Source organism: Helianthus annuus, chromosome 9 (genome assembly GCF_002127325.2).
Source record: "Helianthus annuus cultivar XRQ/B chromosome 9, HanXRQr2.0-SUNRISE, whole genome shotgun sequence".
In the NCBI taxonomy this organism is placed as follows: Eukaryota; Viridiplantae; Streptophyta; class Magnoliopsida; order Asterales; family Asteraceae; genus Helianthus; species Helianthus annuus.
In genome coordinates, this window is record NC_035441.2 from 114,506,606 (window position 1) to 114,531,280 (window position 24,675).

At 40.9% G+C, this 24,675-nt stretch overlaps 1 protein-coding gene and 1 long non-coding RNA gene across 2 annotated transcripts; one reads left to right on the forward strand and one right to left on the reverse strand.

The window, feature by feature from the left end:
• Window positions 1-10,018: 10,018 nt before the first annotated feature.
• Window positions 10,019-13,317, reverse strand: LOC110876140. The gene is made up of 6 exons (XM_022124317.1): window positions 12,891-13,317; window positions 12,055-12,819; window positions 11,007-11,994; window positions 10,866-10,962; window positions 10,509-10,799; window positions 10,019-10,444 (listed from the first exon to the last, which is right to left on the reverse strand). Exons 1-6 carry the CDS (start codon window positions 13,315-13,317, stop codon window positions 10,019-10,021), a joined length of 2,994 nt encoding a protein of 997 aa, XP_021980009.1.
• Window positions 13,318-23,069: 9,752 nt separating this feature from the next.
• LOC110874547 lies at window positions 23,070-23,677 on the forward strand. Its single transcript, XR_002556040.2, has 3 exons — window positions 23,070-23,250; window positions 23,313-23,495; window positions 23,577-23,677. It is a non-coding gene; the product is annotated as an uncharacterized LOC110874547 (long non-coding RNA).
• The last annotated feature ends 998 nt before the right edge of the window (window positions 23,678-24,675 follow it).

Below are 24,675 nucleotides of genomic sequence, written 5' to 3' on the forward strand. Positions count from 1 at the left end.
AGGATTGAAGATTTTCCAGTAGTGCGTGACTACCCCGAGGTATTTGCTGAGGAATTACCTGGACTCCCTCCCCACCGTCAGGTCGAATTCCAAATCGAGCTAGCTCCCGGAGCAGCACCCATAGCTCGTGCACCTTACCGTCTAGCCCCTGCGGAACTGAAGGAACTCTCGACGCAACTACAAGAACTATTGGATAAAGGATTTATTCGCCCTAGTTCATCACCCTGGGGAGCACCGGTACTCTTTGTTAAGAAGAAGGATGGCACGTTCCGAATGTGCATTGACTATCGTGAGCTGAACAAGGTTACCATCAAGAATCGTTACCCTCTCCCGCGAATCGACGACCTATTCGATCAGTTGCAAGGATCGAGCTACTATTCTAAGATTGACCTGCGATCAGGTTATCATCAGCTAAGGGTCCGTAATGAAGACATCTTCAAAACTGCATTCAGAACTCGTTATGGTCACTATGAATTCCTCGTTATGCCCTTTGGAATGACCAACGCGCCTGCGGTATTCATGGATCTCATGAACCGAGTGTGCAAACCTTACCTCGACAAATTCGTGATCGTGTTTATCGACGACATCCTGATCTACTCAAAAAGTCAAGAAGAGCATGAACAGCACCTACGCCTTATCCTCGAACTCCTTCGCAATGAGCAACTGTATGCCAAGTTCTCGAAATGCGACTTCTGGCTTCGAGAAGTCCATTTCCTTGGGCACGTGGTTAACAAGGATGGAATCCACGTCGACCCAGCTAAGATCGACTCAATAAAGAATTGGCCTACCCCTAAGACTCCGACCGAAGTCCGCCAATTCTTGGGACTAGCAGGATACTATCGAAGATTTATCATGGGATTCTCCAAGATTGCTCAGCCTCTCACGGCTCTTACTCAGAAGGGTATGGTTTATAAATGGGGTGAAGCACAGGAAACCGCATTTCAGAAACTAAAGGATAATCTCTGTAGTGCTCCTATTCTCTCGCTGCCTGATGGCACTGACGACTTCGTGGTTTACTGCGATGCATCCATCCATGGGCTCGGTTGTGTATTAATGCAACGCGACAAAGTTATTGCTTACGCCTCTCGACAACTTAAGACGCACGAAAGGAACTACACTACGCATGACTTGGAACTAGGAGCAGTGGTCTTCGCGCTTAAGATATGGAGACATTACCTGTACGGTACCAAGTGCACCATTTACACCGATCACAGGAGTCTCGAGCATATCTTCAAGCCAAAGGAATTAAACATGCGACAACGTCGATGGGTCGAACTCCTGAATGATTATGAATGCGCCATCAAGTACCATCCGGGCAAGGCCAATGTCGTGGCAGACGCCCTCAGCCGAAAGGACACTATACCAAAGCGCGTGCGAGCATTGCAACTTACCATCCAGTCTAACCTCCCTACCCAGATCCGAAATGCTCAAGTTGAAGCATTGAAACCGGAAAACATCAGGGCTGAGTCCCTGCGAGGATCGAGGCAGCGACTAGAACAAAAAGAAGACGGCGCCTACTATGTGGCAGGGCACATTTGGGTCCCACTTTACGGAGATCTACGAGAACTGGTGATGGACGAAGCCCATAAGTCCCGTTATTCAGTACATCCTGGTTCAGATAAGATGTACCACGACTTAAGGACCACTTACTGGTGGCCTGGCATGAAAGCCCACATAGCAGCATACGTTAGCAAATGTTTGACCTGCGCAAGAGTCAAGACTGAGTATCAGAAACCAGCAGGCCTACTCCAGCAACCCGAAATCCCGAAGTGGAAATGGGAGCAAATTTCCATGGATTTCGTTACGGGGCTACCAAGATCTCAACGCGGGAATGATACTATTTGGGTGATAATAGATCGATTGACTAAGTCTGCACACTTTCTGGCCATTAAGGAAACAGACAAGTTTTCTACCTTAGCAGAAATCTATTTAAAGGAAGTAGTCTCCAGGCACGGGGTGCCAACTTCTATTATTTGACCGAGACGTTCCGAGTTGTGGCAAGCTATGCACAAATCCTTTGGCTCACGTTTGGACATGAGCACCGCTTACCACCCACAAACGGATGGGCAGTCTGAATGCACCATCCAAACCCTGGAAGACATGCTTAGAGCATGTGTGATCGATTTTGGCAAGAACTGGGAGAAGCATCTACCGCTGGTGGAATTCTCCTACAATAACAGCTACCACACTAGCATCCAGGCGGCACCTTTTGAGGCATTGTACGGTCGTAAATGCCGATCACCTCTTTGCTGGGCGGAAGTCGGTGATAGTCAACTCACAGGCCCAGAACTGGTGGTAGATACAACGGAAAAGATTTCCCAGATCAGGCAACGCATGGCGGCAGCTCGTGACCGTCAGAAAAGCTACGCTGACAAGCGTAGGAAACCACTAGAATTCTAGGTCGGGGACCGGGTTCTACTTAAAGTCTCACCCTGGAAGGGTGTGGTCCGTTTTGGTAAACGAGGCAAGCTGAATCCGTGATATGTTGGACCATTCGAAATTACCGAGAAAATCGGTAAGGTTGCTTATAGATTGAACCTGCTGGCAGAGCTGAGAGCAGTACACAATGTCTTTCACGTGTCTAATCTAAAGAAGTGTCTGTCAGATGAAACACTCATAATTCCTTTCAAGGAACTCACTATTGATGAACAGCTACACTTTACTGAGGAACCGATTGAGATCACGGATCGAGAGATCAAAACCCTCAAACGTAGCCAGATACCTCTCGTGCGAGTTCGTTCGAACTCACGACGTGGCCCAGAGTTTACCTGGGAGCGGGAAGACCAGATGAAGTCCAAGTATCCCCAGTTGTTCCCAAACGAAAACCCCAGCACTGAAGCTACAACTGAATTTCGGGACGAAATTCCAAACTAACGGGGGGATGATGTGACACCCCGTTGAAACACGCTAGCTTGGCAGTGGCTGCCTTAACTTTCGGGACGAAAGTTCTTAAAACTTGGGGATAATGTGACACTCTAGGTTTTTCCGAACGAACACCTTGTAATATTTTTGTGTATATATATGTTATTAAATGAAAACGTGACCTTTGTGCATGATATGTGTTGTATGTATGTATTATATATATATATATATATATATATATATATATATATATATATATATATATATATATATATATATATGCGAGTCGAGACCATGACTCGCAACCACTCGGTTGCGAGTGGGCCACTCGGTCTCGAGTGGGCCTCTTGGGCCGTAACCGGTTTGGGCCGAAACCCCCATAGCCTACTTGATACTTGGTATATAAATCCCACCTTTCCCCCACTTCCTTCATTTTACACACACCAACACTTCTATTCTCTCTCAACTAGAAACCCCAAACAACAACCCATTCTCTTCTTCCTCTTTCGGTTCAAGCAAGGATCTCGGACAAGAAACTCGGTCAAGATCATCACTCGGACACTCCATCTTCTCGGTTCCGTTCTCTTTGTTTTCGGCTCCTTCTTCTTAACCGGTTAGTGATTATTTTATGTATGTTTTATGTGAACTAGCAAGGGTTAGTTAGAATGGTTATGCATGATTCTTAGGTTGATTTGTAAAGTTTGACAATATGTGGTAACATGTTTAAAAATGGTTAGAAAATGGTAGTCTAAGAGTATTCATGGCTAACCATACTATGCTTCATGGTTTCTTGCAAAATGATGATGTTAAACATAAGATTTCGGCTATATATATTGTATGTTTCTTTGTTCTTGCATGATGATCTTGATGAAATATGTGATTTTCGGTTCAAAAATGTATGATTATGTTAAGGTGAAAACCCTAGAAATTTATGAATATGGGATGAACTTGTTGAATGTGGGGTGAAGATTTCAAAAATGGCAAAGTTTGATCTATTTTGCTTAATAGTCAGATTAGGCAAAGTGTTAGTAGAAACCTTATTGGTTGTTTCCTGATTTGGGCCTGATTGCATAGTACATATTGGACTGATGTATCTGCATCATCACGTGTACATGAAAGAGACAGCATTACGACTCGCAACCGCACCGTTGCGACTCGCAACCATGGCATGACAACTCGAAACCTCACGATTGCGACTCGAGACTACGACGGTTGCGACTCGCAACCACAGCATGACAACTCGAGACCACGCGGTTGCGACTCGCAACCACAACGTGACAAGCCGAGACCTCCTGGTTGCGACTCGAGACCATCTGGTTGCGACTGGGCTGTCCACTTTGGTTATTGGGCCATAGTATGCTTGATATGGGCTACCTGTTGACTGATCTGCGTGTTACTGTTTGACTGCTTAAATGCTAGGGCCGGCCCAATAACCCACTGTCTATATTTTTATGCATGCAACGTGATAGTTATGTGTAGATTTTATGTGATTGCTTGTACACCAAACCTGACCTATACCGGTAACCATGTTAGGACGTGGTGACCAACGTGTTTGACAAGTAACCCAATCTGCCGAGCAACCCAAGGTGAGTTCACACACTAAAAGCATGCGTCCCGCGGAGGGACACGAACATACTACCAACCTTGGGAAAAATACTTTTGACCCATTACTCCGGGGGAAAACAGAATGGGTAATTACTATCTCCGGGGGAGATACGTTTGGATACTATTTATAAATCACAACTAGCCATGCTAAACGAAACTCTATCACCTTAAGTCCCTGCTTACAGTACCGATTAATCGCCGGGGGCGAACGGGTTATTAGTTGATAGCGCTATTAGGTTTGACAACCTCACAGCGTGACCGGGGGAGATCGGGCGTGAACTAGTAGACCTTGCAACATGGTCAATGACGATAGACATTGACTCGGGGCACGAATATTTATATTCCGTCAACAGTTTCGGTATCTACAGTTTAGTGAGCTTACAGATGGGGTAGCTCCCCACAACGTGATTATAAATGCTTTATCTAAACAACTTAAGTTTTTGGTAAACTAAAACTGGACAACTAGTGAACTCACTCAGCATTATTGTTGACCCCTTACTGCATGCTTTGCAGGTAACCCGTGACTCAGGAGCTGCTGCTTGGGGATGTGTAGTGTTCGTCAAACCCGTGTGTTGGGTTAATTATTTTGAACTAAGAACTATCTTTAAAACAACTTTGGTTTATGCTTCCGCTGTTTTGTTAAACTAATTATCGAACTTAAACTACGATGTTGCTAGCTACTTTGGATATTGAATATTTCTATTAAATTCAATGCTCAGTATAATTGGTGGCTGGATCCTGGTCAGTCACGCCCTCAAAGCGGGTGTTATCCGCAGGTGGATTTTGGGGGTGTGACAATAGTAAAGAATTTTTATTGTCTAAGGCAGATTTGAATGAGGAAACATTCGAAGTTGTGTATACTTTGAATGGTTCGGACAAATTATATTACAATAAAGAGTTCCCAATAATGAGTATTAAAACGGAACTATTAAACAAAACTTTCAAACTTATAGAGGTGAATATTCCAGAATTAAAAGTTTTGAAAAGTTTTGAAAAATCTAAAAAATATACTTCTGGAGTTCAGCAACGGTTAAACAAGAAAAAAGGTTACAAATCTGGTCCTGGTTTTCCTAAGAAACCTAGTCAGAATTGTAGCTACAAAAAGAAGGGTCTTGGTTTTATTCCATCAGAAAATGATAAAAATATGAAAAATTCTAAAACTAAATCTGAATTTGTGTCAGGTGGAAGTGCTAAAGAGGAACAGCAGAAACCGTTCTGGAGACAGTCGAACAAAGAGTTTCTTGCTGAGAAAAAGGAAAATGGAGCTGATATATGTTATCAAAGAGAGACTAGAATCTGTTATAGATGCAATGAAGCTGGTCACATTGCATGGAATTGCTCAAAAAGTGTCCAATCAAAACAGGGAGTTTCTCAGAAGTTGAAAGAGAAAGTTGTTGATGTTGACACACCAACCAATGGATCTAAATTTTTTGAAAATTCAAAATTTGAGGTTGGCGAGTGTTCGGAAAAGAATTTTTACAAAAAGAAAGGAAAAGACAACCAGGTGTAGGTTGCGAAGAAAAATGAAGTAAATGTTGGTGATGAATCTGGTTCCACAAAGCCAGAAGAGCCACAGATTGAGAAGAAGATCTCAGTGAATGATGAGGAGTTTCCATCATTGAAGTTTGAGGAAGTAAAGAAGAAAGTGGGAAAAACTGAGATTTCTAATCAGTTTTACAAAGAAAAGAATGAATTTGATGTCGAGAAAACATTCAACGGGAATGTTAAGAAGATATTTGGGAAGATGTTGAGTGGGAGAGCTAAAGGGGTTAAAGATTTTTATGCTACTAAAAAGGCAACATACAACCCTACAGCTCAAGAACTGAAAGCCATCAAGTCTGAAAAGACTTGGTTGGAAGTTTGTTTTCCATGATAGTCGAAGGACTACGCCGGAGATCCCAAGTTCATATCGTGGATCAGGAATCGGCATCTTTCTAATGTTTGAAGAGATTGTTTGAAAGATTTTGAATAATATTGTTAATGTTTTGCAGGTTGAAGGACTACGCCGGAGCTTCCAGGTTGGTAATTGCGAAGCAGGAATCGGCATCCTGATTGATAAAATGATGATGTAGACGTAACATTCCTACAAGTGGTAATCTTGATTCCACAAGTGGTATTTGTGGTTAAATTTTGAGATGTTTGTATACTTTGAAGTAATTACATTTACAAGTGGTACAGAAGGTTCTTAAATGAAAATGGTAAATCAGGGACATTAAATTGTACTTGATTTACTATATATGGCAAAAGATAGACAAGATGATGAACCACATCCCCGTTTTTAAAAGATAGACCTACAAGTGGTTGTTATCAACACAAATTCATTTTCCGGAAAAGTCATTTTGATTAAAACAAACTTAAGTGTTTTGAAATCTAAATGAGAAAATGGTTTGTGATAGGGGGAGTTCTGATTGTTTATGCTGAGTGAATGGCGATTTGATGTGTTTCAGTGTCGGTTGTCAAGTTTCTGTACAATTTGTTTTGCATTTTATGTTTCTAGTGGGTCAAGAGTCTTGAAGTTTTCAAATTTTTCTTTAAAATGTGTTTGCATTTTAGGGGGAGTAGGGAAGTTTTTCAGAAAATTCAAAGTTTTTCAGAAAATTCAAAAACATTTGAAAATTTGAAAAAGCCAAAAACATGATAAAATTCAAAAATGAGTTTTGTTGCGAAAAAGAGGAAATGATAGTACATCAGTGGACTATCACGGCATGCTAAAGAATTGAAAAGTCTAAAAAGTGTTAAACAATCTTACTGCGGATGTGTCAGTAGATTTTCGCACATTTAGTAAATTGAAACGAGATATAAACCTAATTTAAACTTGCTTAATTTGTGGGTAACTATTCTTGAATATATGGGTAACCCCCGAAATCTTGTTTGAAAGGTCCCATATTCTGAGATACTAGGTCTTTATACTCAGTGATATCTGGGGTATTATCCCGGGACTTCTGCTGAATGGAAGTTCTGACCTAGTCCCCGGATAATACTTTTTGCTAAAGCTTTGAAACATAAGCTTCGCCCTCAGCATGCTGATGAAACAATAAAATTGATAGTCGCTGCTGTTGAAATGCAAAAGATCCTCTAAACGGGACCCACCAAAAGTCGAGCCGTCATCTCTCTGCTGAACGGAAGTTCTGACCTGAGCTCTCACGGTTTCGCACCTAACCCCTTTACAGATATCAGCTGTGGTATACTCACCTGTAAGACGGAATATTTGGGATCTGGATACAGGAGTATATTCAAGTGGAGTGATACACAATTAAGTTTAAGTCTCTAAAACATTAATATCGTATCTCGAATCGATTGAAATTTGTGTTGAGAATTTAAGAGGACAAACATACTGACAATCTAGGTAAATTGTTTAAAGCTTAAAATGAAATCAAGCTTAACGGTGTTGGTGATTTGTCTCATAAACTGATATGATCCTCTTGCACGAACTCACAAAAAATATTGTCTGTAAATATTATATTTCTGTATAATTTTGTTTTCAAGTGGTGTCAAGTAATATCTCTCAGAAAATTCAAAAAGATTTTGTGTGTGTTTTAGCATAATTTTTTGAAAAAGTCAAAAAGATTTTCGACAACTGATGTTGAAAAACTGATTTTCAAAATTCCGAGTGCTAAACATGATGAACAGAATTTGAGGGGGAGTGATTGTGTAAATCTAATTGTTTTCGTTAAAACTAACCTTCTTCAAGTGGTTCATCATAGATAGTTGAGTGAGAGTTATGTGATGGTACAAAATTGTTTGAAATATTTGTGAAAGAAATTTATTTCGGGGTTGAGATTGTACAGGTAGCCAAGTTTTGAGTCCTGAAGATCTGTTAAGAGCCAGGTTGATCAATCCTGAAAGAATAATTAGAGTCAGATTCTGATCCTGAAGATCACGTCTGTTGTTGATGCTGATGAACTTAAGGAATCAAGATATCTGATCAAGAGAATTAGAGTGTTTTTAGAGCCAGGTTATTCGATTCTGAAAGCCTGTGAAGATCAGACAACGATCCTGAAGATGTTACTGAAGAACAAAAGAATGCCAGTAAATCGAGAGGGGGGGTCTGAAGATTGAAAGAAGAGAAAGCCCAGAGACTGATCTAGACTGAAGAAGTGAAGACACAGTTTTACAGTCAAGGTGTGTTGGCGACTCCATCAACATCTGAGGGGGAGTCTGTTAGTGTACTACATTTGTTGATTACGTCTAGGTGTCTAGGATCAGGTCTTATGTCGTATTGTATAGAATAGGGCACGAAATACGAGAAAACATGAGTCTGTATGTGATTTATAGTCTAGGATCGCTCATAGGGTCATAGAGTTCTTGGACCGCTTATTTGACTAGGGTGGGTCGCTTATGTGTACATGTCTGGACCGCTCATATGGACATGTGACACATGAGCGGACCCAGAAGCCTATATATAGGGGTTACTTGAGCGATCCTCATATAGTCTTTGTTGAATTCCACGCCGAAGCTCTGCCGGTGTGACGATCGAGCTGTAAAACGTTTGACATCAATAAAACAAGCAGTTAGAAAGGAGAACTAGCTACTTCTACTTGTATTTCTTATTATTCCGCATCTGAAACGCAAGAGATAACCTTTGAACGACTCGTTCGGGTCAGCATACGATCCTACACTGGGTAGATGAGCTCCCGAGCATCTTGTGGGCTCACCGAACTATGCCAAAAACTAGTACCGGCGAGACCCCTTTTAGCCTAGTCTATGGCTCAGAAGCGGTTATCCCGGCTAAAGTTGGCCTACCCTCCCCGCGCTTGCAGTCAACGCAATCGACAATGAGGCAGAAAGACGTCTTGACTTGGATTTGTTGGAAGAAAGGCGCGAAATCGCGCGAATCAGAGAAGCCAAGTACAAAACACAACTGGAAAGATACTAAAACACAAAGGTCCGCATCTGTACCTTCACGCCAGGAGAATACGTCTTTCGAGACAATGAAGCGTCTAATGCGGAACGACCAGGAAAACTAGCACCCAAATGGGAGGGCCCATACTTGGTCCACGAAGTGCTAGGCAAAGGGGCTTACAAGTTACGCACCTTAGATGTCCACATCTTACCCCGGACATGGAATGTGCAACACTGCGCAAATGCTATATGTAATTTACTTCGGCCTTGAGCCCTTGAACGCCAGTATAGGCCACACGCCCTTCTTGTACTTTCCTATGTTGGCTATATGCCCTTTGATAATTAATGTATGTTGGCCTACGCGCCCGTTTACAAAGCAATGAAAGCATACGACATGTTTTCTATTACTTCTTTCGTTACAAATGCATGTTAAACTTCTGATTAGCACGAAAACACTCCAGCAACTTAGAAATTCTCAAACAAGAACGCCTCCAAGGTCCTCCGCGAACAAAGCGCGAGACCGGGCAGTCCGACTCACTCAAGAGACTTCCATTTATTCGAGCTAATTTAACCTAAGTTTCTAACAACAGTGCAATAATTGTAACGGAAAGAATAGGCAAAATCCATTCATTAAAAACAAGCGCGTCAGCGCAACGTTGTACATTCAAAGAAAGCAAAAAATTACAAGGCACAGCCTAATCGACAAAGCCTATTCGAGTGCATGTTGATCACCATCATCATCGCCATCATCATCGTTCCCACCATCATCATTATTATCGTCATCATTTCCACCATCATCACCAGCTGGTTCCTCTTCATCTGATAACTCAACAGTCACCGGTGGATCAAGAATGGCCTTGAGGCGCTGGCACCAATCATCCTTCTTTAAAGCCTCCACTACCAAGTCTATTACGGGCAAGGAAAGGTTATCATAAGCACTCTCAGCACGCGTCAACTCGATAGGAGCTTGGTCAGTCACCGAGCAATGACTCACATCAAACTCTTGTCCAAGCATTTCCTCAACGTGTTGGGCACATTCCAGATACCCTCCTCGATGACCTACTGCGCGCGCAGCGTTGGTCAGAGCAGCAACAGCGCGGTCTAGCTCGCCAGCATTGAGGATAGAGTTGGCAACCTATACCGAAAACTGCGTATTAAAGGCAACCATTAGCAAATTAAGCTTATAAGTGCAAACTTACCAGCACTACTCCGCGATTGCGCATCCACTCGGCCTCAGAGACAAGTGTATCAACGATACCTTGCGCCTCAGAGTAGTTAGTCTGCGCTACATTAAGGGCGGCGGCACTGACAGTGCGTGCCTCTTCTGCAGTGGCAGCCTTAACTTTCTCCGCTCCGAGGTCGATCTCCAAGGACTCGCATTTATCAATCTGATCATTCAGGCGATGTTTAAGCTCAGCAATCTCGACATCCTTGGCATGCAGATCCTTATCTTTGCTAGACAATTGCGCCTTCACGTCAGCCAATTCAACCTGAAAAGAGAAAAGACTTAGGCTATTTCGTAAACAGCATAGCAAGAAAGAGAGTGGTAAGCTAACCTCAATCTGCTGCTTGGCAGCCTTTTCAGCCTGTGCATCCTCAACCCTCGCAGTAAGCTCCACAATCTTCGCTTCAAGGTCAACAATTTGTTCCGAGCTACGAACGCGCGCTCATTATCTTTCTCGCATATGCGCTTGAACTCGGCCTTCTCCTTGGCCAGTTGCTGTTCAGCAGTTTGAAGCTTATTTTTCAGGCCCTCACGCCCCCATTCCTCTGCCTTCTTGTCCGCATCAAACTTGGCCTTCTCCTCATCAAAGGCAGCTTTGGACTTCTCAAAATCGGTGATACGCTTCAGCATCCGCTTGCGATAACCCTCCCAATCTGCCCGCTCCCTAACCATCGTTCGCCACTCACGAACTATCTGATGATTAGCGGCGCGTGCATTGGCCTCCCCGATCACATAAGTTCGGTACAACATTTCATGGGTCTTCGCCCTCTGCCAGTTAACCTCGCCGGGAGTAAAAGAGTTTAGAAACCAATCGCGGCAGGGCCCGAATTCTTGAAAAGTGTCCCTTTGCTTCAAACCCCAGGGAGCTTGGTGAGGAATATTACCACGTTCTTCCTCGGTGTAACTCTTATAATAAATATCACCAACGGTGTCCTTCGCCCCAATGATATTCGGGTTGTAGCCCCCAGCCCCACCAGAGCTCGCGCCACTGGAAACATACCGACCCGACCCCTTGGAAGTGACTATCTTTGAACGATCATGGGCCTCAGCATGCGCGGGGTGGGTAGGTTTGGTGACTTCAGGCTCTTGCCTCCTCTCAGGACCCTTAAGGATTTCAAACTCCGGAACATCGACAGGCTTTTCCACAGCCTTCTTCTGTTCCCTCTCCTTCTCCAACTCCGAGGCCCTCTTCTTCCTCGCCTCTTCGGCTCTCTTCTCCTCCTCAGCCTTCTTCTTCTTATCTTCCTCAGCTTTCCTTTTTTTCTCTTCCTCCACCTTCTTCTGGCGCTCCTCAGCCTTTCTCTGCGCCTCAACAGCCTTCGCCACATCTTTCTCAGCAACATTCTTCTCTTTAGCAGACTCACCACCAATAGTCTGAGAAGATTTGATGGTGATCTTCGGCCTCTTTGGCTCTGGCTCAGTAAACTTAACCCCCTTCTCCGGGGTTTTCTTCTTGATCTCTGCAGAGAACAAGTAATTTAGCAAGGAAAATAACTAAGGGAGATAAATCAAAAACTTACCAGGAGAAAATTTATATAAAGATCGAAGGTTGCTCGTTTTCCCAACCAAGGGAATCGCACCAGTTAGCGGCGCAGCAACCACACCAGATGTGGTCTCGCTCCTAACCCTTTTTCTGCTGACCAAATGTGCAACAACATCCTCTTCTTCTTCAGTTTCCTCTTCTTCGTGCGCAGCAATGGAAGGAGTCGCGCCAGCATCAGGGTTACGAGAACCCGCGCTCCCAGAGCTCCTTGATCCACCTGCTCCAGTCTTTGTCTCAGCTGTGCGTGATAAGCCTTTAAGTGAATAACTAATGATCACATAATCGTTTAAGTCACTTTGTCGAAGGCGAAGAGTACCTTTACCAGCAGCAGCGGTTGCGCGACTACTACCAGCCCCCTTGCTGGTCACCTCGGGATCCACGTTAATTACCTTCTTCTTCTTCAAGGGTTTCTTCTTCTTCTCTTCTGGGTCAACCCCCAGGTCGCGCAACACACCTGCAAAGACGTTAGACCACGGACTTAGCTCGCCGTTTGAAGACCCTACAGACTCCTCGCTGGAAAGATAGACAACCTCTTTCCTAGCAGAAGTCACAGAGCGCAAAGGACGAGGTTTAGGGAATTGCGCACCTTCAGTCGTAGTAGGCGGCGAGGCAAAGGCATCAGCAACCGGATACATAAAATTGCCCCTAATTTGCTCATGCCAGCTCTCCTCATCCTCGCGCAGTGGGCGCACGCCCATAGATCCAGCAAAAGTAGCGAAAGCAGCTTGATATAGTTGCGCCTCTACACGTCAAAATACATTAAGTAAGATAAAAGAAAAACATGAAACAAAGAAAAGGAAGAAAATCACTGACCTTGATCGCCAATCTTCAAGACAGGCACCTCTTTGCTGTCTGATGACCACTGGTCACTCATCCGCGCGGCCACCAACACATTTTCCCCAAATACCCGATGCGGGGTAGGGGTTAATTGTTGATACCACAGTGCATGCTTTAGGATTGGAAGATCCTCCTTCAACACGGGCTCAGTCCAGTCTCTGAAGGGCATGGCAATCGGAAGCACCTCTTCTCGAATAAAGAAGAACTTGGGTTTCCAATCGTGAAAACTCTTTGGAGGGTTTAACAAGATCTTCTTTGCAGCACCACGACTGGCAAAGGAAAAGAAGCCCATCGTCCGTTGAAGTTGGTAGAAAGCCCGGAACTTCTCGACGGTCGGCTCGATGCCATGGGCTCGGCATAAAAACTCAAAATGACGAACCCTAACCATTCCAGGAGGGCTCATCTAAGAAAGATGAAAGTTGTAGTGGTGCAATATATGCCTCATGAAGTTCGTTGCTGGTAACCTAAAGTTACCTTGAAGAAAAAAGTCTTCAAATAGTGTAATGTAACCCGGCGGTGCGTCGGCGGCAGTCTGGCCCTGAGCCGGGTACCGAGCATCCCACTCCGGTGGAAACCGGAAACTCCTCACAATCTGTTCGAAGAGTCCAAGATCCCACCGGAGAACCGGAACAGGACCCTCCTCTGTAGAAACACCCTCCTGATGTTCCTCAATCATCGTGATGAAAGTTGCAAGTTTCTGAAGAAAACTTGAAGATTTGAAGAATCACTTGAAGATTTGAAGAAAATCTTGAAGATTCAAAGAGAGATAACGAGAGAAAGTTGGAAAGCAAGGAAGAGAAGTGAGAACCTCTCACACCTCTTCGGATATATATACCCATCGCATTTAATGCGATGGGTAAACGTGCCGCTTTCGCCGCTAGACTAACCAACGAGAGACTGCCACGTCACGCGGAAAAGCAGGGGTGACAGTTACCACGCGCGCGTGGGCCTCACTCTCCTGACACGAAGTGCAACCGTCGCAGTCGGCATGATGACATCCGTGCCAGGGGTCAACTCAGACGTCGCAATCAGTGACTTATCTCACCAACTTGCCAGAGTTCAAAATTCGAAGTTTTTTCCCACCATAAAGTTACAAGTAGCTTCAGGGAAAAGCTACCAAGGGCGCGCAAGGTAGCATCACCTTATCAACACTTCGCGTCGCGCCACACCAACCAAAAGCAAGACACATTCCCTTCAACTTTTATTTTTTCTAAGTCCAGAACTCCAACCACTTGCGTCGCGCATGGTGCAGCACTGGACTGGGGGGACTTGAAGGGTTATGGTCCCAAAAAGCCACGCAAACCTCCATCAAGGTTGCGCGTGGGACCATACTCCTTATCTTAATAAACTTCCTACCAAGAGTCTCGCGCGAGATACACCACTTTCTGCTCTAGGTCGCGCGAGGTCTCGCCCACAAGAAGTTCTGATATCAACACTTAGCATACTAAAAGAGCACGTGGGCATACTAGCCCACGCGGGTTAGTTAGATGCTCAACAAGAACCGCATAGGAAGGCAGCGCAAGGCTACCTCCAGTGGTACACAAGGTACAAGTGGCAGTGAAAAGAGCCAATGAGCGTCCAGCAGGCTCTGGTCAATCGTGCGCCACGATCGTCTGACGAGAAGTACGTAAGGACGCCTACGTGGCACCAATCAGGGGACGGAGACATCTGTCCCACGATCTCCACTTGTCTGCTGATGGCAGAAGAGCAGCAGGGCCGACAACAATGACATGTGGCTCCAATCAAGGTGCGCCAGCACCGGAGAACTTCTAGAAGCCACTAAACGGTCGACACTAGTGAGACAAAGAGCACATTCGTTATGTTGTCCATGTCCGGCCCAAGGCCCATCAGCCCATATCCTCTTACACCTCTCCGGCTATAAATAGAGACCTCATTCCACAGGTTAAACATTCTATTCCCTCTACTATCACTCTTAACACTTAATTATCCTCCCAAAGCAGTTGCTTATTCTCACGCCGGAGCCCGGTTAAGAGGGAAACCCCTACATTCCCCTCTTAACGAGTAACGGTGTTCTGTTTTGCAGGATTGAACCTCAAGTCGGAGCTCAAATATTCATAAGAAGATTAACCATTATGGTAGAAACATAAACCAAACTGATTAGTTCCCTTAATTAGTTCAGTGTTTCTTCACCGACAAAGAAAAAAGTTGTCGGAAATTTGAAGGAAAGTTCCAACTAAATTCCGACAAAAAAAACCTACAATTAAAAGAAAAAAATTGGTTTGAAAGTTGTCGGAAATTTCCGACAATTTTCCGACTAAAACCTTTATTTGTTTTATTCAATTATATTGAGCTATATGTATACATGTGAATGTATTTGCTTGTGTCTACATGTATGTGTATGTATATGACTAGGAGTATACACATACGCACACATATATACCCATATATAATTATAGAATAATAAAAGCCTAGTTTAATTAATTAGTCCCAATAGCATACACACACGTATGAATGTGTATAACACGTAAAAGTTGGTAAAGTAAAAGCATTTCATGTGTAACTAAGGTGTACAAAATACGTAGCGAATAAACTATGTCAGAAGGTTGAAAAACCGAAAAAACTGATAAGGGTGTCGGAAAATGGTCGGAAATTTCCGACCACTTACCGACGAAACATAACATTTGGTTGGAAAGTTGTCGGAAATTTCCAACCAGTTTCCGACTAAAACATTTATTTTTCCATATTTAATTATGCGGAGGAGTATATCTATATATATAAATGTATTTTTTGTCTTTATATGTATGTGTATGTGTGTATTAGTATGTAGTTGTCTTGGCATATATATACATATACATATATATATAAACTTATACAATAGTAAAAGCCTACTTTAAGTAATGGGTCTCGATAGTGTACATGAATATGACTAGGTATAACAATACGTATAAGTTGGTAAAGTAAAAGCATTTCATGTGTAACTAAGATGTACAAAATACGTAAGGAATAAACTAGTCAGAAGGTTGAAAAAACCAAAAAAACGGATATTGGTGTCGGAAATTGGTCTGAAATTTTCGACCACTTACTGACGAAACATAACATTTGGTTGGAATGTTGTCGGAAATTTCCGACCAGTTTCCGACTAAAACATTTATTTTTTTTGCATATTTAATAATACGAAGGTGTATATCTATATAAAAATGTATTTCTTGTCTTTATATGTATGTGTATGCGTGTATTAGTATGTAGTTGTCTCGACATATATATATATACATATACATATATATATACACTTATACAATAGTAAAAGCCTACTTTAAGTAATGGGTCTCGATAGCGTACACGCATGTATGACTAGGTATAATAATACGTATAAGTTGGTAAAGTAAAAGCATTTCATGTGTAACTAAGGTGTACCAAATACGTAACGAATAAAGTATGTCAGAAGGTTGAAAAACCGAAAAACGAATATTGGTGTCGGAAAATGGTCGGAAATTTGCGACCACTTACCGACAAAACATAATATTTGGTTGGAAAGTTGTCGGTAATTTCCGACTAGTTTCCGACTAAAACATTTATTTTTTCATATTTAATTATGCGGAGGTGTATATCTATATATATAAATGTATTTCTTGTCTTTATATGTATGTGTATGTGTGTATTAGTATGTAGTTGTCTCGGCATATATATACATATACATATATAGACACTTATACAATAGTAAAAGCCTACTTTATGTAATGGGTCTCGATAGTGTACACGCATGTATGACTGAGTATAATAATGCGTATAAGTTGGTAAAGTAAAAGCATTACTAGTTTAATATACTAAAAATTACACAAATACATATCATCCTACCAATTCATATATTTTTTTTATTCTAATAAAACACAACATGGATGTAGGTGGAGACCCACACGCAAATCTCCGCAAACATACGTGTGTTATGCTATGAAATATTGACTATAAATAGAGCTACATCTCCACTAAGGCATTATATTTTTATCATTTCAGTGACTCGTGATACAGTGACAAATGTTATCACATTATTTATCAGTTTTCTTGTGCTTTTGATGTCTTTTAAGTGTAAATTCCGTTGTTCCAACCATTCTATTATGTCCTAACTCGGAAAAAAACATCTTTTTCAATATTTAATTTTTGAAGTTTCAGGTGCAAAAAATGATCATACTAATGTGAGTCCCTTAGGAGATTATTCAATAAAGGACTGTAAGACAGCAGGTTGTGTTTACGATGACGTCGATAATCAATATTGTTGGTGCGGTATTACCTAGTTTATCGAATGCTGCTTCGGAAAAAATTAAAAGAGCGTTGTGACCTGATTGTTAAAACGGGAAAACTCAATTCCCTTTGTAAAAAACCGTGCTCTTAAAAAGTGAAGTCTCAATCCCCTCTATAAATGTGGGCTCTTAAAATAAAGGTGGTTCTCGCATGAACCCTACCCTATATATTTACACACACATATAAATATACACTTATATTTATATATAATATTTTTGGGTGTTACATTTTACAAATTTATCGTTTTACGATTCGTTCTAAATTTTGCGAGTTAACACGCTGCAATGCACAGATGTGGTTCAACATTTTACGTCTATTTTTTACCGTTTAACAACTCCGTCGAAACTCCCGGGTATTAAGCTGACTTAGTTATTGTTTTCTACGTTTTACTTTTATCAGTCTATTTTTTGTGAGTTAACACGCCGTAACATGTGTGTGATTCATCATTTTTACGCTTACTTTTTATTCGGCTTAACGGTCCCAAAGAGGTCACTCAAATGGCCGCTGAACCCATTGAAATCCCATACAAATCTCCTCACAATTACTTGGGTCTACTCACAAAACCCACTACCACCAACACTTTCGATTCCATCATCGACATCATATCTGCATCAAAGTACAAAACTTTGCTAACAGCAGATGCTCCAATCTATCAACAAACCCAGAGAGAGTTTTGGAAAAATACTACCCTTGACAAACAAGGCGAGAATGTCATAGCCATCAACTCTTCCATACAGGGTAAAACGATTCAAATTACTCTGCAATCCATCTCAGAAGTCTTTAAACTCGATGATCAGCAAGGTAAAACTACTTTTCCTAAAAGCGAGTTGAAAACTGATTTTCTGGGAAGGGGTTATGCAGAACAAACAAAAAGAGATACCTTACAAAAAGGTTTCTTCCCTTCTACACCTAGGTTTTTATTCCATAAACTTTTGATGTGTGTTTCAAACAAAACAACTGCTTTTAATGAAATACCATTAAAGATCCAATGTCTGGGTTATGCTATTTTACATAATGAAAATTATAACTATTCCTAGGAGATGTTTGATGACTTGGTAAAAATTGTTGATAGCAAATCATTTTTACTTTTTCCAAGGTTTCGAAGCTACTATTTTAAACAAAAATTTGAAAGGAAAATGAAAATCTGCTCAAACAAGGTGTTTATTTTCAAATAAATGGTTTAACACCTGAAACATTTACTAGAATGTTAAAACCTTCAAAAACAAAAGCAGAGGTGCCTAAGCAGAATTTAGCAGCTACCACTGCTCCTCAGGTATCAGCTGCTGAGCCCACTGCTCCAGGTGATCATAGCAGCACAACCACTGCTTTGAAACCCACACCTGCCATTACCAAAAACACCAAAAAGAAAACATCCAAAGAGCCCCCAAACCCAAAACAAAGGCAACTCTGGAAGATGAGATCCCAGAGCCACTACTAGTGACAACACAAATGTCACCTACAACCACTACTGCTACTTCCTCACAGCAGATGGAAGAGAGATCTCCACCTTTGCCTCAAACTCCTCCTGCATCCTCACAAAAGGATCAGGTTGTAAACACAGGGACCCCACAATATGAAGCTCTGGACCCAATTGGATCCATCTTCCTCAGTCCTGATTCCAAGGACATGTCTCTTTCAACACCCCTATCTTCACCCCTCTCACTACCACAATCCATTATACCCTTGTTGCATGCAGTTGATATAGTACAGACACAAACCAGTTCCTCTCAATCACCTATCACTGAGAGTACACTCCCACAAGTGATTGGGTCTGATACTCATACCTTTGCTATCCCAGCAACCATTGAGGAGGTTACACTGCAGGAATTACAAGTAATTCCTGACAGTAGTTCAAGTGGAGCAGCCACTACAAGTGTTGAACCCACCGGTTTACACTTGGAAAGTGGTTACATTAATAAGACTCCCTTGAAGGCAATTCCTTATATAGCACCTCTAAGAACCACCAGTGAGTTTGTTATGACCATTGGTACCTTTAAAAGGCTATCAAGTGCTGAAGGAAGAAGACCCCAGTACCAAGAACAAGGGGCATCAATGAATGATTTTTGGGATTCAGTTCCTAAGTCACACATTGGTACAACCACTGTTGGTGGGGAATCAGATGATCCCAATAAATTGGGTGATGATTTACAATATCAAGAATTGACGGGGAGAATTGACAATCTTGAAACATCTGTCACTGAAATAAAGAATATGGTGCAACAACTGTTAAAAGCTCAAAAAGCACAACCCACTGCTGTTCCAGCTCAAGCACCTGCACAACCTGCACCTGCTGCAAATGAGCTATGGAATGTATTTCAACCTCTGCTTGAAAAACAAAGACAAATGGTAGATTAGCAACATGCTATATATGTGCAGGAACTAAAAAAATATAATGGAGTCAAGGTTTAGAAACACCCAAGCAGACATCAAGGCTATAAAGGCTCATATTCTGAAAACCACTGGCACTGTTCCTCCCAATGTTTTTTTCATTGAACAACTACCCCCAGATAATGCCAAAAAGGGGGAGAAAGTTAAGGAATGGAAGAAAAAGGGGATAGAAGATGGCCTTTATGTTGAACCAGAAAAAGAAAAGCATGCTTCTAAACCATCTTCAAAAGATTCCAAACACCAAACCTCTACCCAAACAGCTGATGTAACCCCTGCTGTATAAACAACTGTTGGAAAATCAGTAGTTTCAGCAGCTGTTAAAACCATCACTCCAATACACACCACAACTACTGCCCTACTTCCACCTAAAATCACCTCACCACCAAAAGCCATCACTTCAACTACATCACCACCCATCAATTCACACCTGCTCAAAAGCAGATGACATCTACTGACACATCAGTAGTTGTAATGACAACAGAGGTTGAAACACCAGTTGTTTCAACAGCTGTTTGCCAGCCATCCACCACTGCTCTCACCATTTCTACAATCACCATACAACCTAGTGTCACATCACAACCAAAACCTCCTTCACCGAAAAAACTATACACAGGAAAAAGGAAATTTCATAAAAATAATGATGATATACCAGCACCTACTCCATTATCCTCCACACCTTATAATGGATGTAAGGAGAAAGGAGTATCTTGAATACACCCTGATGCTGCCCTACAAAAGGTAATGAGAAAGGAGTATCTTGAATACATCATGAAAGAAAAGTTTTATCCAGCCAAAGAAGAACAATTCAGTGAATGGCCACTCACTGCATTAAAGCATGAGGTAACAGAATCAAGAGAATCAAGAATGATCCAAGTAAGAAAAGAACAGCTCCAAACTAGAGCAAATACAAACAGGCCATTGATAAACTTACTTCAGAATATAAAAGAAAGAAGTAGGAGTTGGTGGATGCAATGGTGGGAACTGCCAAAGCCATAGCAAAATGGACAAAGCAGTATACAGAGGAGGCTTATGAAAGGCTAAAGAAAAGAAGAATGACAGATTCTAGTTTATCACAAAAGCCTGAACACAAAGAGCCAAAACAGATCAGTGCTCCTAAACCACTGATTACATCAGCAGATGTTTCCGTCACTAAGCTAGAACAAAGAAAAAGGCAAGAGCAGATTCAACAAGAAACTACAGAAGACATAGCTGCAACAAATGAAATCATAAAAAAGGCCTTCAAACAAATGTCAGCTGAAAACTCTGAAGTTGCAAAAGCTCAGAGTACTGATCATGCTGAAAACTCTGAACTATCAAAAGCTCAGAGTAATGATCTGGCTGAAAACTCTGAACCAGCAAAAGCACAGAATACTGATTAACAAATTCTCACAAGGCCACAATCCCCCAACTCATCAGTAAATAAAACTCTCCCAAGAAACCCATTGGGTTCAAAAATACTAAAATGGATGTCTGATCAAAAGACCCATGTATTGACCCTGATCAGATCCAATGGAGAAGTAAAGCACATATCAAGGGAACAAACACTGGGCCTGAGTGTTGAAGATCTAAAAGTTCTCCTTGAGCTTATACTGTGTAGGGATGAGGAAGACACAAGTTCCATGGATTTTGAACTACAATTTAAAGGACAAGTTAGGGAACTTCTGATGAGACAATAAAGTTCCAGAGTAATGAAGGGTTTTGGCATTATCTGTTCCAGGGGGAGATTGTTGGGATTGAACCCTATCAGAGGAACAGATAATAAGAGCCAAAACCAGATCACAACAGTGGATTTATAATAAGCAGCTGTTTGCATTAAACTTTCCCCTTGAAAGTGGTTATAAGATCTGATGGCCCTCATCCACTGTTTATATGCTACAACTGCTGACCATCAAGTACTGCTTGTGTAAAACAACTGCTGAAGACAAAAGTACTGCTCTTTAATCTACTACCCGGAGTCAAGTGCTGCCAAAGACCAAAGCCCTACTTGAAATAAAGTAGTGGTATGAAGAAACAGTTGTTTACTTTGTCTATTGTAATAGTATCAGTGGTTAGCTAGCAGTAGTTATATGTATCAGCGGTTACAGGTTGTCAGGTTGTTAGATATGACTTTCATGGTGACGTCAGCTAAGATGCTTCAGAGGTTTGATTTGCCTATAAATGGAATAGTATCCTGTACTGTTACATTTGATGGACTGAGTGAGTTTTTCTCCTCTGATTCAATCCTTTCATCTTGTGCAATCAACCATGGAGTATCAGGCTGAGGGGGAGTTTAGTTTGTAAGCATGCTTTGTAATCTTTTGATTTGTATTGAAATCATTCGACTCAATGAAAAGCATGTATTTATCAAAACTATTTTCCTCTTTGATTGGGTTTACCAAGTTTGTGTTCATTTACGTTGCATACATCATTGAATCATGTTTATTCATTGTTCATCTATTACAAACACAATCATGAGAGCCTCAGATCCTAACAATACATATCATTCTACCTATTCATATATTTTTTTATTCTAATAAAACACAACATGGACGTAGGTAGAGACCCACACACAAATCTCCACAAACATACGTGTGTTATGCTATGAAATATTGACTATAAATAGAGCTATATCCTACTAAGGCATTATATTTTTTTATTTGTGTTATTAAAGTGACAATTTCTTCTCTCGAATTTTTCTAAAATTTAGTCTAGATTATTTGTTATTTTTTGAAATTACCATATAACCACTTAATAACATGTTATCTCAAATTTATTTATATTCTAATGAGTACTTAGATTTTAATAATAGGATAAGGATCCGTTAGAAACCACCCTTTATTGGGAGAACCGCGAGAACCAGTGTGAACACAAACAACAATACCTAAAAGCCTACTTAGTTATTGTTTTCTACGTTTTACTTTTATCAGTCTATTTTTTGCGAGTTAACACGCCGTAACATATGTGTGATTCATCATTTTTACGCTTACTTTTTATTCAGCTTAACGGTCCCGTCGCATATATATATACATATACATATATATACACTTATACAAAAGTAAAAGCCTACTTTAAGTAATGGGTCTCGATAGCGTACACGCATGTATGACTAGGTATAATAATACATATAAGTTGGTAAAGTAAAAGCATTTCATGTGTAACTAAGGTGTACAAAATACGTAACAAATAAACTATGTCAGAAAATGGTCAGAAATTTCCGACCACTTACCGACGAAACATTATATTTGGTTTGAAAGTTGTCGGTGATTTCCGACCAGTTTCCGACTAAAACATTTATTTTTTCATATTTAATTATGCGGAGTTGTATACCTATGTATATAAATATATTTCTTGTCTTTATATGTATGTGTATGTGTGTATAGTATGTAGTTGTCTCGGCATATCTATACTATATTAAAGCATGCTGTATAATCCACTAAAACACAATATAATTTACAGTCCCAGTTATGCCATTCACTCAAAAAAACACACGGTACACAATTAGGGTTTCTCATTCTCATAGCATTTTATCCGCCCATCGAGCTGCTTTATCTCCCGGCGATTCAAAAGGAGATCTAGGGTTTCTCTTGGCGATGCAAGATCTGGCTTTCTCAATGACACCAGATCAGCGAATCTCTCTCTATACGACACCCAATCGATTGAGTTTGAAGGTGGTGAAGGGTTTGGATCTGCCAATCAGTGACGTATGAGCAAGGTATGGCCGCTATTCTACTCAATGTCTTTTTATTATGCTAAATGATAGATTATTGTTGTTAGGGGGTGTTTGGTCTGCCAATCGGTGATGTATGAGCAAGATTTCACAAGATCTAAAGACGGCGTGGTGTGTAGTGTTAAATCCGACGACTACGGTTCCGGTGGTATAATTCTCAAGCCGATCGGTGGCAATAGAGACGAGTTCCGGTTTTAGATGGTGGTTGAGGTAGGTTCCGACAAACTGAGGTATGTCCGACAACCTCTTTCTTATTTGTTTAGGTCACAAGCTTCAGATCTCGAATTTGATTTTTTCTTTTTGATCTAAAGTTGCAGATCTAGGTTTCACCAGTTGGCGTAGGCGATACTGCATCATCAAAATGGATGGTTTCTGAATGGAGATCCCTAAAGGTACTTACATTGTTCTCAGAACTCAGTATGGGATGGATTTTTAGTTTAAATGAGTCATTTTGTTTAACTGGTTATGACCTTATTTTGGTTTGTTAAGGTAACGTGCTTCAGTTTCTATTAGATTTAGCAACTGACGTTGACCTTTTGTAGTTATGTAGGCTTTAATGATGATTCTAAGAGCTGCAGTAGCCATTTGTGACACCATGAGAGGCTATTAGAGGTATTTTTATCGTGTATGTTAGTTATGCATGTTGTAATTGTTTTTTGGTATGTTATTGAATTGGTGTATTAATTGAATGTATATAAGAGACGTTAAATGAAATTGATTTGAATGGGTTGGATTGGTACTATCAAATGTGTATCAACTATGAGTAATAACTAGAATTCTGTATATATTGTTCTTTTTCTGCTAAAATGACTACATATCTAGAGTATATTACTGATAATGTAATGCATTTGCCACTCACTATGGCTAAAACATCATTTTTTAGGATGTAAATGGCAGCCATCATGTTATTCATGAATTCTAGATTTTATCCTTTTTATGCTTTTTTTTTTTCAGCCATTTCTACATAATGCTTTGTGCTGTGATTTATTTTCTTGTCGTTTTCATGTGGATTCTAATAAAAGTGAATGTAGTATGTATTGTCTGGACTGTTGTGGTAACTCTGTCTGTTCTTACTATTTGATCCACCACAAAGAGCATTGTGTTGTTCAGGTAAATACAAACGTACTTAGTGCTTGTTATGTGTTCGATGAAATGCTTGACTGAACACCAGTTTGTCATTTTAAACAAGTAATGTGCTAACTTCTTGAGCCTTTGTTATGATAGATTAGATACTGTGATCTTCATACCATAACATGATTAGGGTGTTTATAAATAAAAAATGTATTTTTAAGCATTCAGAATTCAGATTAGTATTTTAATTCTTTTTTATTTTTATTTATCATTGTGTTGTAAATGAGTCATGTTCCTTAAGCATCACGAGGTATCTATGCCTTATTTAAGGAAATATGC